The sequence below is a fragment of the Octodon degus genome, unplaced genomic scaffold (assembly GCF_000260255.1).
Source record: "Octodon degus isolate 3935 unplaced genomic scaffold, OctDeg1.0 scaffold00074, whole genome shotgun sequence".
Lineage (NCBI taxonomy): Eukaryota > Metazoa > Chordata > Mammalia > Rodentia > Octodontidae > Octodon > Octodon degus.
Window position 1 is genome coordinate 12,682,351 of NW_004524650.1, and position 13,576 is coordinate 12,695,926.

General features: G+C 38.6%; 1 protein-coding gene across 1 annotated transcript in view; it reads right to left on the reverse strand.

Moving 5' to 3' along the window:
• LOC101565388 (guanylate-binding protein 1-like) overlaps positions 1–12,536 on the reverse strand; it is a 17,778-nt gene extending 5,242 nt beyond the window's left edge. The window contains exons 1-8 of the mRNA XM_023720321.1: positions 12,465–12,536; positions 10,434–10,640; positions 8,253–8,380; positions 4,019–4,128; positions 3,582–3,778; positions 2,540–2,782; positions 1,333–1,613; positions 523–735 (exon numbers count right to left, since the gene is read on the reverse strand). Of these exons, the coding sequence (XP_023576089.1) occupies positions 523–735; positions 1,333–1,613; positions 2,540–2,782; positions 3,582–3,778; positions 4,019–4,128; positions 8,253–8,380; positions 10,434–10,623 (1,362 nt within the window). The 5' untranslated portion in view covers positions 10,624–10,640; positions 12,465–12,536. The remainder of the gene's footprint in view (positions 1–522; positions 736–1,332; positions 1,614–2,539; positions 2,783–3,581; positions 3,779–4,018; positions 4,129–8,252; positions 8,381–10,433; positions 10,641–12,464) is intronic.
• Between the last annotated feature and the right edge of the window lie 1,040 nt (positions 12,537–13,576).

A 13,576-nucleotide genomic window follows, 5' to 3' on the forward strand; every position in this document is an offset into this window, starting at 1 on the left:
GGAGAAGAAGAAGAAGAAGAAGAAGAAGAAGAAGAAGAAGAAGAAGAAGAAGAAGAAGAAGAAGAAGAAGAAGAAGAAGAAAGAAGAAGAAGAAGGGACTTGTGCTTCAGGCAGCCCAGTTAAACCCCACCCTGTGCCCCAAGAGTCAACGTCCTTTATAGCAAGTTTGTGGGGAGAGACTTAAGATGCTAAGTTTAAAACTAAAGTGCTGTGGTCTCTACAGGCTGAGTATGCTAAAGAATGAAACTTTCACAGAGACAGCAGATTAGAGAAGTGGAAGGAATGAAAAATGAAGGAAATGTGGACCTAGAAGGTAACAGACAGTGAAAAAGAATTCAAGTCCATCGTTAGCTGGGTGTGCTCTCTCTGAGCAGCACCTAGGGCAGAACTAGCACAATAGGCTTCTCCTGGGTGTCACTGACTGACAGTGTGAATGCAGTGTAGAGCAGGCACATCTCTGAGCCACCATGGTTGGTTGCACTGATGTGGACACTGGCAGAATGGCACAGATGAATGGCTCACCTGTGTCCCCTTCTTGGGTTCGTCATAGTACTTTTTCTTCAGGTCTTTTACCTTCTGAAGAAAGAGACGGTAGCCCCCTGGTTTTGAGTAAATTCCTTGCTTCACTTCTTCTTCTAGGGGACTGAAAATACGCTTCAGTAAAGCTGAGCAATGGTCTGATGATGCTTGCTTATTCTGTTTACAGAAGTTATCACACTTCTCTTCTAGCTGGGTCTTTAATGCAAAAATAAGAAATAAAATGAAGAGCCAGTGAGATAAAACTTTTCATAGTATGGGTTTCTGAGGACACTTCTCAAAAATAATATGGCCCAAACTTTTTAATAAAGCTTCTTTGTAAGCTTGAACTTAACTGAAGTTCAATTTCTGAGCAGAGACTGTTAGCATTATGCCATATTTTAGAAGTAACCTTTAAATATTTCATCTTACCGCAATGATCGCATGGAATAAATGGACCTCAAAATAGGCCTTCAGTACATAACATAGAATAATATTTTGTTTGCATTTCTTGACTGTTGAACAGGGTAATAGTGTACACATAATTGATTAGAGGTTCTGCTTAGTAATCATATTATCAGTAATGATATGAATTTAGTTATAATAGCTAATCGTGAAAGTAAAATGTTTTGAAACTTTCAGTCCATAATAATACAATTGTTTCCTCTTCATATTATGATTATCCATTAGAAGCTCATATCATTTTGAAATCTATGATAAATTCCTTGCTCCAAACGAATACTTATTTCATTTTCTTGTAGTACTTTGCCTTCTCTAATCCTAATCAATATTATCTTGAGATAAAAATTTACGAACGGTCAATGACTTTTGAAACACGTGCTCAACATCTTTGAAGGAATGCTTCATGAAGATCTTGATGGCCTCCCTCTCACAGGCCCTGTGCAGGTCTAGCAGCTCCTGCAGGGTGTCTGTGGGCAGCTGCACCTTCTGGCCCATCTGCTGGTCATAGTGCGCCAAGGCCTTCTGCACTGCAGCTGTGTTCTCTATCTGGGCCAGGGCCAGGACTGCATTCTCCATGCAGGGCAGATCCCCACTGCTGATGGCACTGACGTAGGTCTGCACCAGGGTCTCTAGACCTGCATATGGAGAACAGGTTGCAATAATGTGTTACAAGCTGAGTGGAAAACGGTCTCCATGGTTTGTAATTCTGAGCTTGTCAGTTTCCCCCTATTTGTCTCAAAATGTCATAGGCATACTTACCGATGTGCTTGGTAATTCAGTAGAAATACAATACCTCTGGCTCTTCTCAGAACTACCTATTTTGACGTTCCTCATGAAGAGACCCCTGATGACATGTGTGAACTCTAAAGACTGAGATTTATGGATATATACTACATAGGACTGTTTATTAGATTTTTTACACCCAGTTTAACTCTATGGACCATTAGGACTGGAAATCAATTTTTTATTAATATCTCTGTTATCATCTTTGATAACAGCAAGCATTTGATCACTATTGATAGAACAGGAAATACTATCCCAATCAAAAACTGTTGCCCTTTGGTTTATTGAAAAGAACAGCATTATTCAAAAGAATACAGTAGACATTAGGCACCAGAGGATATGTGTTCTTGGAATATAGTCATGAAATGTTTTATTTTTTAAAATTAAATTAATTTTTTTTTTGGCAGAATGGGGGATTGAACTCAGGCCCTTGCACTTGCCAGGCAAGTGCTTATTGTATTGAGCTATCTCTCCGACCCCATTCAAATCAATTTAATTTAAAATTTAAATAACCATATTTTTCTAATGGCTACCGTAATGCAGACTGCTACTCTGGTTTACTTATTGAATTTTAAAGCAATAAACTTTTTCCTGTAGGCTTTTTCTCTTTTCCCCTCTAGCAATGTAATTAACAAAATGTATTAGAAAAGTTGAGGCCATTTATACTTCTTTGGAAGATTAGTACATATGCAAACTGAAACCAGAAACTAGATTTTTTTCTTCTTCTTCTTGTTCCTTAGTCTCAGGAATGAGTGAAGCTAACGGGAAGGGTACTCACGAGGTCCGTTGACCTGGATGCCTCCCAGTAGAGTTTTAGTCCTGGAAGAACTGAAGATGTAAGAGCAGAATTCTGCAACTTGTTCCATGAATTTCGGGTCCAGCTCATCCTCATGCAGTGTCTCCAGCTGGGCCAGCTTCTTTCGATGAGCGGATCTATCGAAGACAAAGCATTTCTTCTTTGGGAAGAACTTGCGGATGCAGAGTCGGGGGAGATTATAATTTTTAACTTTCTCACCAGTACCTGCAAGAAGATTAAAAAGGAGTTTTTCAACTGTAGGAATTTTGCAAATGTTCAAATAGTCCATATTTTTAGCCTCTCTCCTCTACACTCAACTCATTGCCTTAGCCTGGCAGTACCTGTAGGCAGTATGTAAATGATAGAGCTCAACATTTCCTAACAGCATCTATTTCAAGACAGAACATGGGGTCTCATTAGCTAGCATTTGTTTTTGGGCCATTGTTTTCCAAAATTTGGGCTACTACACTGAGGATACAACCTGCTTTAATCTATTTTGTTCAAGTATACATTAATTGCACTTGCCAACCTTTTTTTTTTTATATGTTAGGGAAGGGTCTACACAGTGTTCAGTGTCTCATTATTAGACCAAATTTATATTGATCCATCTTTTTACAGCCTCCCAAGAGCTAGGATTACAGGATTGTGCCACCAGACTCAGTCTTAATTGCTTTCTCAGCTTGCCCTTGGTGCAGGGCCAGCATGGCAGGCCCATGGAGTGAACCCTGGCCCCTGCACCTTGGCCATCCTTTGGATAAATGTGGAAACAAAAATGCTAAACACCAAGATAAATTTAAACTAAGCATAGCAACTGTGAAAGATAGAAACTTGTCTTTGAACATGAGAGAAATTATCTTAAAATTCAATCTATTGATTCTGATATCAAACATTGATTTCCAGGTGTATTTATTTAGAATAGAAAGCTCAAAATATACAAAAAAAACAAAACTATAATTCAAAAAGAATTAATTAAAAATTCCTAGTATTTTGATGCTCCCTTTTACCAATTGCACATCCATATTACCTTGCATTAGCTTCAGGGAATTCTCCAGGTAGGCATCTGGAGAGATGGACTCTCCATCTATTTCTAATACCAGGGAGAAATCTCTCAGGGTCCACACAAAGTCTGGGAAGAAGCTCACAAAGTCAGGTGAATCTTCTACTTCACTAGTGTTGGGTGAGGATTTTGCTCTGATTTGATCTGTCAGTTCAGTCACATAGCTGAGGCGCTAAGGAAAACTGGAAAAACCAACAAGACCCTTCACCCCATATTAGTTTGACAAATCCACAAACTTTTATTTTATGTTTGTCCTTAGCCTAAGTGTCATTGCTTTAATAGGTGGATAATGTTTCCTATATTACTGCTTCTGTCTTCTCTTACTGGTTGGGTGTACCATGGTTTAGAGCTGTGGGGCTGGTTTACTCCCACAGGTCTCTCCTCCTGGACCACATAAAGGATACTGCAGTTGGTCCATGGCCTGCTGGCTGATGGCTCCCATGCTGTTATACACAAAGGTGCTACTCAGCAGAATCGCTAGGGCGAAGATCGAGGAGTCTTTCTGATTGTCACCCTGGAAGGCAGAACACATTTAGGCCTGAAGAATGTTTTATTCTTGTGTCAAGCTGCAGATAGGCAGGGGCAAATGGATCATTGTGCAATTAGAGTTTTGAGAGTAATTGCATAGAAACCTAAATTGAACTAAAACATCTATAAGGTCAAATTTTGAATATTTTTTGACTAATATTTGATTTATACTTTTTACTCTCCAGTTTCTCTTATGATTATTGTCAGCTAAGTGAACAATAGTGAATGTTCATAGTATTTCTTTTTAGTTCCCTAGATTTATAATAAAAATCATAAAATGCTTCTTAGGAAATTGCACAGCATTCTGCATACTGCTTTGAACAGCTGTCAGGGACATGTGGATTACTGTCACTTTCCTCCCTGTTCCATCCTCAACTGTTTGCAGTTACCACACAAAGCAATGTCTTTACAATGGTCACATGGTAGAAAGTTTTTAAACCACCAGCAATGAATGCACAATAAAATCCACTCTGTTTTGTTTTAAAATTTCAATTTTGGGTTTTGCATGTCTGTCCCTTCCCTGTTTGTGAGGAACTTAAATATTACATCAGGTGAAATCAAAGATTTCTCTACATCTGAAATGCAGAACACCTAAGAAGCAGAGGAAGGTTGGCTTTTTATTTTATTTTTGGTTTCATTTCTTTTTATATTTGTAATAACTTTTCTTGATCAAAATTGCATGCTTATATCTGGAACTATGAACAACTAATTTGAATACAACAATATGCAATACAACTGTTGTTGAATTCCTATCATTTTGTTTAATGTAATTCTGTATCATTTATTTTTTTATTTTATTCATTCATTGTAATGAGAAAAGAAGATAAAATAGCAATGAAAGAGTTTCAAAACAGGCTAGTAGGACAGTTACAATAATTACTATGTTTCATATTGTCTTCATAGTAGTTATTCAGAGGATAAGATACAGACATGATACATTGTCTAAACAACTTAGCACAAATTTTATTCTCAATTAAGTAAGAGAAAGCAGGTGTACATCTATCCTATCTCTCTTGTGTGTACATATATTTATCTATACATTTTTTCTTTTTTTTCCACAACAGAATAGTCCTTTATTTACACTTTTGTGAAGTTAGTAGCACATGACACTAGCAACTGATAGCTAACCTTAACCAGAAAGAATGCTCATCTCAGGAGTGAGATAGCTTGTTTGCTTTAGGCACTAGGCCAAGTTACACCTACACATATTTGATTGATTTTGTAGCTTCATGGCTCCCAACATGTTCCCTCTTTTCAGTTTGTTTTTCAGAGATGGGTGTTCCATTTCAGTTAGAGAAATTGTATTTGGGGAAGTCTTCAAAAACTGTTTTCATACTTGAAGCCAGTCTAAAGATTGGAGGCACTTGAATTCAGCAAAATAACCCAATATAGTCTAATAGTCCATAATATGAGTGTGTTATCAGTAGAACTGTCCATTGTCAGAAGTTGTTTACTTGAGTCTTTTATAGTTCAGCATATTAATATGGCATTCCTTTTTATACCTCATATTTATACTTTTCTGTTGGATGTTTAAGACCCAGTTAAAGCAAGGCCTTATAACTAAAAATGTAACTTTCGTATCTGATAAGGTCAGTCATGTCCTTTCAGGATTTAGCCTGAAACCATATACAGCACCCTGTAGATCTTTTGTTAGTGTCAGCCATGTGGATGAGTCATGGCCATTGGTTGACTAGTTTGCTTTCTGTGATAGCCTGAGAGAAATTTTTCTCTCTAGGTGACTCTCCTTAGGCACACTATACATTGTTGATCACTTTCCTCTGTGATCCCAAAATTTCCTTGATTAGAAAATTTGACATCACTGAGTTATATGACATCACAGCAGAAGTTCTTTTATGTCCTGAGTCCTCACTGACCTTGAAGGGCTAGGGCCAAAATATTGGCTATCCTTGTAGCCCCTCTATTTTTCTAAGTTTTGGACAGCAAACTTTAGTTGTTAAACATCCAGCACAGATGCTTAATGATATTATTACCCTGTAACCCATGCAGTTGTGTTTAACATCACTATTTGTCTGAATATCAAACACATTAGACATAACATGGGACTGCTGTTTTCCAACAATGGTTATTCTAAAGATTAAATCTCTATAGAATGTAAAAAAATTACACATTTTTATACAGAAATTTAGAAATCAATCCATATACAAAATTGTAGTAAAACAATCCTATGACTTTTTTTTTCCTTGTTTCTTGTTTTCTTTTACTACCTCTTTATTTTTTACAATCATTTTTTTAAAAAGAGAGTATAGAAATAATTGATATGACATTAGAAAGAGTAATCATTTGGAAGACTAAAATGACATGTGTTTTAAGCATGGATTTATTTATTTATTTATTTATTTATTTATTTATTTATTTTGGCAGAACCAGGGATTGAACTCAGGCACTTGTTAAGCATATTTTTAGTATTACATATTGCTGTCTTCAGTTTAGTTGCTTAGCTCACAGATTTCAGCATATAGTTTTAGTTGGGGTAAGAATTCAACCCATTAACTGCTATGTTCAAAAACCTTATGGAGATTCTTAGGACCATTGCATTACCCATCTTATTTATATAAATGTATAGTTTTGCCCCTAAAGGCTGGCTTTTTAAACAGAAGCAGATTAAAATAAAAAAATACAGAGGACTCCTTCAAGTTCTTCACTATCTTAGGAAAACTTTCCAGAATACTGCCTCATACTGTAAGAAAGAAAAAATCTCTTGCATTAGAATCCTTCAACACCTGCAAACAGCTGCACACCGTCCTGTAGCCAACATTGTGCATTCTGTACCTGGTTCTGTGTTTCTCTAATGTTAATGATCTGATCCTTGGATCCTCCTAAAGGCTCATCAGTTTTCATAAAAGTTCCTGATTTATGATTGATTTGTATCATCTGCTACCTCCTTTGCCAATATTAGATCCTGCCCAATATTTGGGAATATATTGTGCAGTGATAATAGCAAGTCAATCATCTCCTTGGTATTTCTCATTGTTTTAAATGCTTGTTCCTCTTCCATGTCTTCTGTAGGATGTCTACCAAATTCACTGTTAAGTCAGTGCTGGGGAAAGTTTCCTCTGGATTCTCATTTTCCATTATCTGGTATTATATGGAGACATCAAACAGTTACTCTATACCTTTGCAGAGCAGAACTGTAGTGTTCTGAGAATTAATAACTGATAGCCTAGAGATGCAGGAGCCAGGAGAGTCTGCCTTCCTTCACTGCCCCACCGTATAGGTGCCTGGAGCCAGGCAAAAAGGAAGCACAGCTAGATTCTTAGGTCTCACAGAAAGTTTAAATTTAAGCATTTCTCAATTTTAATAGCAAAATATATTTGTAGGACACATAGACCCTGATTGTGTGGTGCCTGATTGTAATGCCACCTGCATGCAAGACAGAGACAGGTGAATGAGTTCAATGACAGCCTATGAAATTGAGTGAGACCCTTCCTCAAGATAAATGATAAATAAATAAGGGGTTAGGGACATAAGCCAATGTTAATGTGCAAAACTTTGCAATCCCTTCGACTGCTTAAATAAATAAATATTTAATTAAACAAATAAATGTGCATTTATAGTACTTGTAGCTCTTTTATACCAATTATTACATGCCATAATGTTTCTCATTTATTAGATGTTTAACAGAATAGTAGGCAGTATATGTAATGATGTCACATGTATTTGACATACAAGAAAGCTGAAGCTAATGGAAGATAAATTACTTACTAAGTGCACCAAGCTAGAACTAGATTTCTAATTGAAATATAAAGTCACAAGGCTTCAACACCCAACTCCTTAAAGTCTGCTGTAGGATAAGACTCTTGACACTGAGTATATTTGTGCTTTCTTTTTCCATATAGGATCATTTGCTTTGTTTATAGATTGTGGCTGATACTCTGAACATCATATTAACCATGTTGCTTTTCTGCAAGGATTCTGACTTATAAATATGTTTCTGATTTCTGCCTGATAAACTGAGTCTCTGCAAAGTAAAGAACAAATGAAAACATATAATATGTTTAAACACAAACAAACAAAAAAAACCACCCCTGCTTATTGTAGTGAATTTTCTCAGATGAGGAGCTCATCCAAACTGGAACCATCCATCCTTACTTTCTCAACATCTCCCAGGCCCTCGGTGTCCAGCAGGACTAGCGCACGCTTCGAGTCCTTGGGGTGAGGCACGCACCACATCCAGACTCCTTTGGTGTGAGACTGCACTGTGGCCCCCAAAGAGAAGCCTGCTGAGCACAGAGGAGATGAGAACCAAAACCTCAGGCAGCAATGACCATACTTACCATGAGGCAATCAATGGAAATTGTTATCTGACAAAAGAAAAATATTGAGCAGTTTCATGATAAGAAAACCATTCACCATGTCAGCACACTGGTACCATTCTTTAATCCTAATTGCAGAGGAGGCTGAGGCAGGAGAATTACCACCTTAAGGTCATCCTCATAAGCCTATTGGAAGTTGGTTTCAAATTAAAATTTCACAAAGGCTTGGATGAGTAGTTCAAATATAGAGATCTTTGCAAGTGTGCTTGAGAGTTTAGGTTCAATCTTCAGTACCGAACAACAACAACAAAAAGGCTGCTGATGTAGGAATGCAGTTTAATCCTGGCAGGGTTTTATCTCCAGTACTGACAAACACTCAAGAAACTTGGAATAGAAGTAAACCACTTCTGCTCAATAATGGTCACCCATGAAACTTCATAGGCAACATCATAGCCAGTGGCAAAAACTGAAATTTTCCTCTAGGATCAGAAGTAAGAAAAAGGAGAAAGGCCTGCTTGAATTGAATGGTGATCTGAAAGTTGTATCCAATGTAATTAGGCAAGAGCAGGAAATGCAAGGTACCGAAATTGGAAAGAAAAGTAAAAGCATAGACAACAAATAAAAAATACAGCTTCTTAGATTTCTTCAAAATTGAAAAATTTCTCCATCAAATTTTACCTTCACAATAGAGAAAAATGCAATATGTGGAACTATGGAACTGGAGAGAATATTTGACAGACATGTACCTGATAAAGGGTTGATATTTGCAATATATCCCGTTCCTCCAATGTTGCATAAATAACCAGACTTAAAAAATGAAATATTACATGAGTAGGCATTTGTATAAAGATGATATTTGAATGGCCATGCAGCACAGGGAAAGATGTTTAACATTATTAGTTATTCAGGGAACTCTAAGTGGAAACCACGTAATACTATTTTGTACCCATCCACTATCACAAAAATGAAATGAGCAAAACCAAACGGAAAAAAACCCCAAATAACTGCAGAGTATGGACAATTAGTACATTTGTGCACTTTTGATGGGAACATAAAATGGTGCAGGCAAGCTGAAGAGTGGATAGTGATTACTTAAGAAATTAAATTAATTACTGTGTGACCCAGCACCATGACCCTTGGTGCACTCAGAGACACTTCAGGTGTGGACTTGAATCAGCCACTTCACATGCATGTGCCCATCAATATTGTTCCTAAAGCAGAAATGTGAAATAAAGCTACTGTCCATTTAAAGGAATAGATGGAGAAATTTGTATGCAGTTTTCAAACATCATGCAGCATTAAGAGAAAGAAAATTTTGACAAATGTGACACCGGGGAAACCCAAAGACATCCCACTAAGTCAAAAAACAACAGTCACAGAAGCACACAATTTCGGATCCCACAAGCATGCTGTGTGGAAAACAATCAAATTCTTAGAGCAAGGACCTAGATCGTGGTGGGGATGGTGCACAGGGAGTTGGTCAAAGGAGGCAGAGCTCCTCTTGGGGAGGAGGAGGGTGATCTGGAAAGGACGCAAGTGGTGACTGCACAAATGTGTGATCTTACTTAGTGCCAGAAACTGATCACGTAGGAATGATACAAAATGTGTATTATGTAAATATTAAGCAACAGAAAAAATGTAATATGAATGAAACTTTTATATTTTTAAAAGACAGTGGGAACTGGTTCTTACTATATGAACATCTTCATAAGAACCTGAGAGTTTACTATCATGCAAATTAATATTCATATAAATAATAATAAACAATAATAACAATAACAAAGAAATGATTAGGAAAAGAGTGATTTATGCTTTCCAAGGGGAAGCTAAGGCATGCCAGGGAGAGCTGGTAAACCCACTCTCATCCCCTAGAGCCCAGTGAAATGAAGTTGATAATCTCATTAGTGGCAGATTAGCTGGCAAAACCTCCTGGGATCATCTCCCCTCCCCACCCCCATGCAGGATGCTGGCAGTGGGGGTGGTCAGGGATCCGCAGAGCCCTGCTGGCAGCACTCACCCTTTTTCTTCCCAGCCAGCTTGTTCATCAGGTAGGATTTGCCTGTGCGGTACAGGCCCACGATGGCCACGACCACGACGGGCTGGGAGATGGCCGACAGGATCTCCAGAGCTTCCTGATTCACCTTCAGCTGTCCTTTCACATTTTCAATGAGGCACAGAGGGCCTGGCATGTAGGTCTCAGAGGCCATGTCCTGTGAGTAGTCCTCTGGTTACAAGGGCACATGTGGAAAGAGGCAGAACTTGCAGTATTAGTGCTGAGAAACTGGATTGATGAAATTCCCCTGCGTGAACAAACAAACAAGTACTGTGTGCATCTCTCTCTCTCTCTCTCTCTCTCTCTCTCTCTATATATATATATATATATATATATATATATGTATTTGGTACATGGTTTCATTATGCAGCCTGGATCCGTAGAGCTCTTCCTGTTTTCAGCCTCCTCAATGCTAGAATTACAGGAGTGTGCCACTATGCCTGGACTTGGTGGCCTGGGGGTGGTCTGTCCCTGTGCTTGCCTAAGCAGGCACTTGGTCTACTCAGCTGTCCTGCAAGTCATTCAAACAGTTCAATTTCAAAAAAGTCATAACAATTGTTTTACATCAATATTTACCTGCTTTCACAACCCAAAGCTTCCACTGAACTTATTGTAGAAAGTTTCTTTTTGGATTCAGATTAATAAACAAACAAAAGTTTACAGAGACAATAAATGGAATGCATGATAGTATTTAAAGAATTTTCTTCCATTCTTTGTATATATAACAAATCAAATACTGCCCATTCGTTCATTATTGTAATGAATAAAGCCCTTCCTGAATACATGGTTCACAGCTTGCTGTATGCCTTTTGGACAATTTTCAGGGATTTTGAAATGTGATCTTCCTTCCACCGCTAGGGGCTATGCTCATTTCACTGGAATAGGATACACAGCATTTCTCACCCTGCCTTCCCAGAAGGGCAAGCAACACGCTGCTTCTGCAAATTGTATGTAAACAGCTGACCATGGGTGTGGGTGCCCAGAAGTAGGGGACTTGCAGGGATTTGGAGGGGCACAGGCAGGTACCCGACACTAGGCTCTCTGATCTTCACAATGACTGAGAGTGAATTCAGGGAATTATAAGTGCTCAGTCACAAGCACTAGATTTTGCTAAAATTTTTGACATAGTAAGAATTATGAAAACAGGAATCACAAGAAGAGGACTAGAGAAAGAATTGTCCTAAGACATGTTTTATGAAAGTGCTATTAGGTCTTCTTGTTTTCTTTGTTTTTGCTTGTTGTCCTTTGTTAGAAGAGAGGAAGGGGAAAATATGAAGGGAGGAAGAAAAGGTATGGAGGAAGCAGGGGTGAAGAGGTGGCAGGGAGATTGGGCCACAGATAGATATGAGAAATGAGGTGAGCTCCTGCCAAGGAAGTCAGGGCAAGAGCTCCTAGAAAGCAGGAAAACTAGGTGAGGTCAGGAGATTGTGTTGGAAACAGAGGCCTCTCTAAGGCTGCACTGGGAGACTATTGTAGGGGAAGCACTTCAGTGAAGTACAGTGGCTCAGATCTGCTGGTGGAAGGAAGGAACACATGAACCATGAGTGGCAGTCACTGCATTGTACCACCGATGAAGGAAGACAGCCTGCAGGAAATTTGGGTGCCTGCTTAGCAAGGAGGCTGCTCTTGTGATCTCCCTATGTCATGCTGAGTATTTCTCTCTCTTTGCCGTTAACAGTGACAATGGCTGCTCAACTGTGTCTCATTTCTGTGCTTTCCTTCTGCAAAGCAACAGCCTTGTAGCCTCCTTGTTACCCCCACAGTGCAGCAGGAGAAGTTGTGTGCCAGCACATCAGGACTGCAGAAACCTGTGCTCCCAGTCCACACAAAGCCAACAGACAGAACCTCTGCTTTTTCCCTGTCTGTGAGTACACTCAAAATAGCTCCAAGCTCTCACAGTTCTGATAGTTTTTAAGAAAAAAAAACAAACTGTGAGCCCTGAGCAGAGCTCCTTCAGAGCTGGAAATGCTGGCAGAAGGGAAGGCAGGTTCTTACCTGCTCTCCTTAGTGTGGGCGGCTTGGCTTCTCTCTTCTCTGCTTCTGGCTGTGCTCTGTCATTCTGACTACTGTTTGCATGCATGGACAAATATAAAACTAGCAAGCTTTATGACCAATTTAGTGGAATGTGAAACTGAAAGTACTTAGTTAGAACAAAGGGTCAACAAAAATAAGAATTTTTGTAGCTATACCAGAGGCAAAGTTTAAAAAGACATTACATTTCTTCAAGTGACTTGTTGCAAGAATTTCTAGAATGCATTTGCTGTTTTTAAAACTGTCTCTTAACTATAAAACATACTGCAATATTGCTCAAGATTGGGCCTTGTTTGAGCATACTGGAGTGGGGAGACAGCATATTATCTTTAAAGTATAAACTCCAAAAGTAACAAGCTACCATCACAGTGGAGTTGGTTATTGAGAAGTGCAGTGCAGGAAAGGGCCTGCAGTGCTGTCCCTGAGCACTCAGCCCTTGGTTCTGATGCTCACTGCACAGTCGGGAGGGCTCCCTTCATGGTCCAGGTGTTCCGGTGGGGCCATCGCTGCACGTGGAATACATGTCTTAAATCTCACAAGAAACATTTCCCATGATGGATAGAAACTGAGGTACAGAGAGGCCAAGTCAGTTGTCTCAGCTCACAGCCCTGTAAGTCTCCTGAATGCCAGCAGCCTGGACCCCCATCCCTGAGCCACCTCACTGTGCTGCTTTGCTTTTCCTTATTAGTTATTGTGTAAAATTTGCTATATTTTCTTTAAAATCAAGCCTGATTCAGTCATTTGAAAGAAACTGGTAGTCTCTTTTTAAATTTTTTTATTCATTTTAGTGGCAAAAATAGCAATGAAGCAGTTTCTAAACAGGTTAGTAGGACAGCTACAATAAATAATGCATTGCATATTGTTGTCTTCATAGTAGTTATTCAGAATACAAGATGCAGGCATGATATATATTTTTTTCAAACCAAATTAGTAGGACAGTTTCAATAATTAACACATTGCATGCATTCTTTTTAGTGGTTAATTGCTGTACAGGATGCGGACTTGATATCCTATTTACAAACACTATTAGAATAAATGCCTCTATTGATAAAGAGAATACAACTATATATCAATCC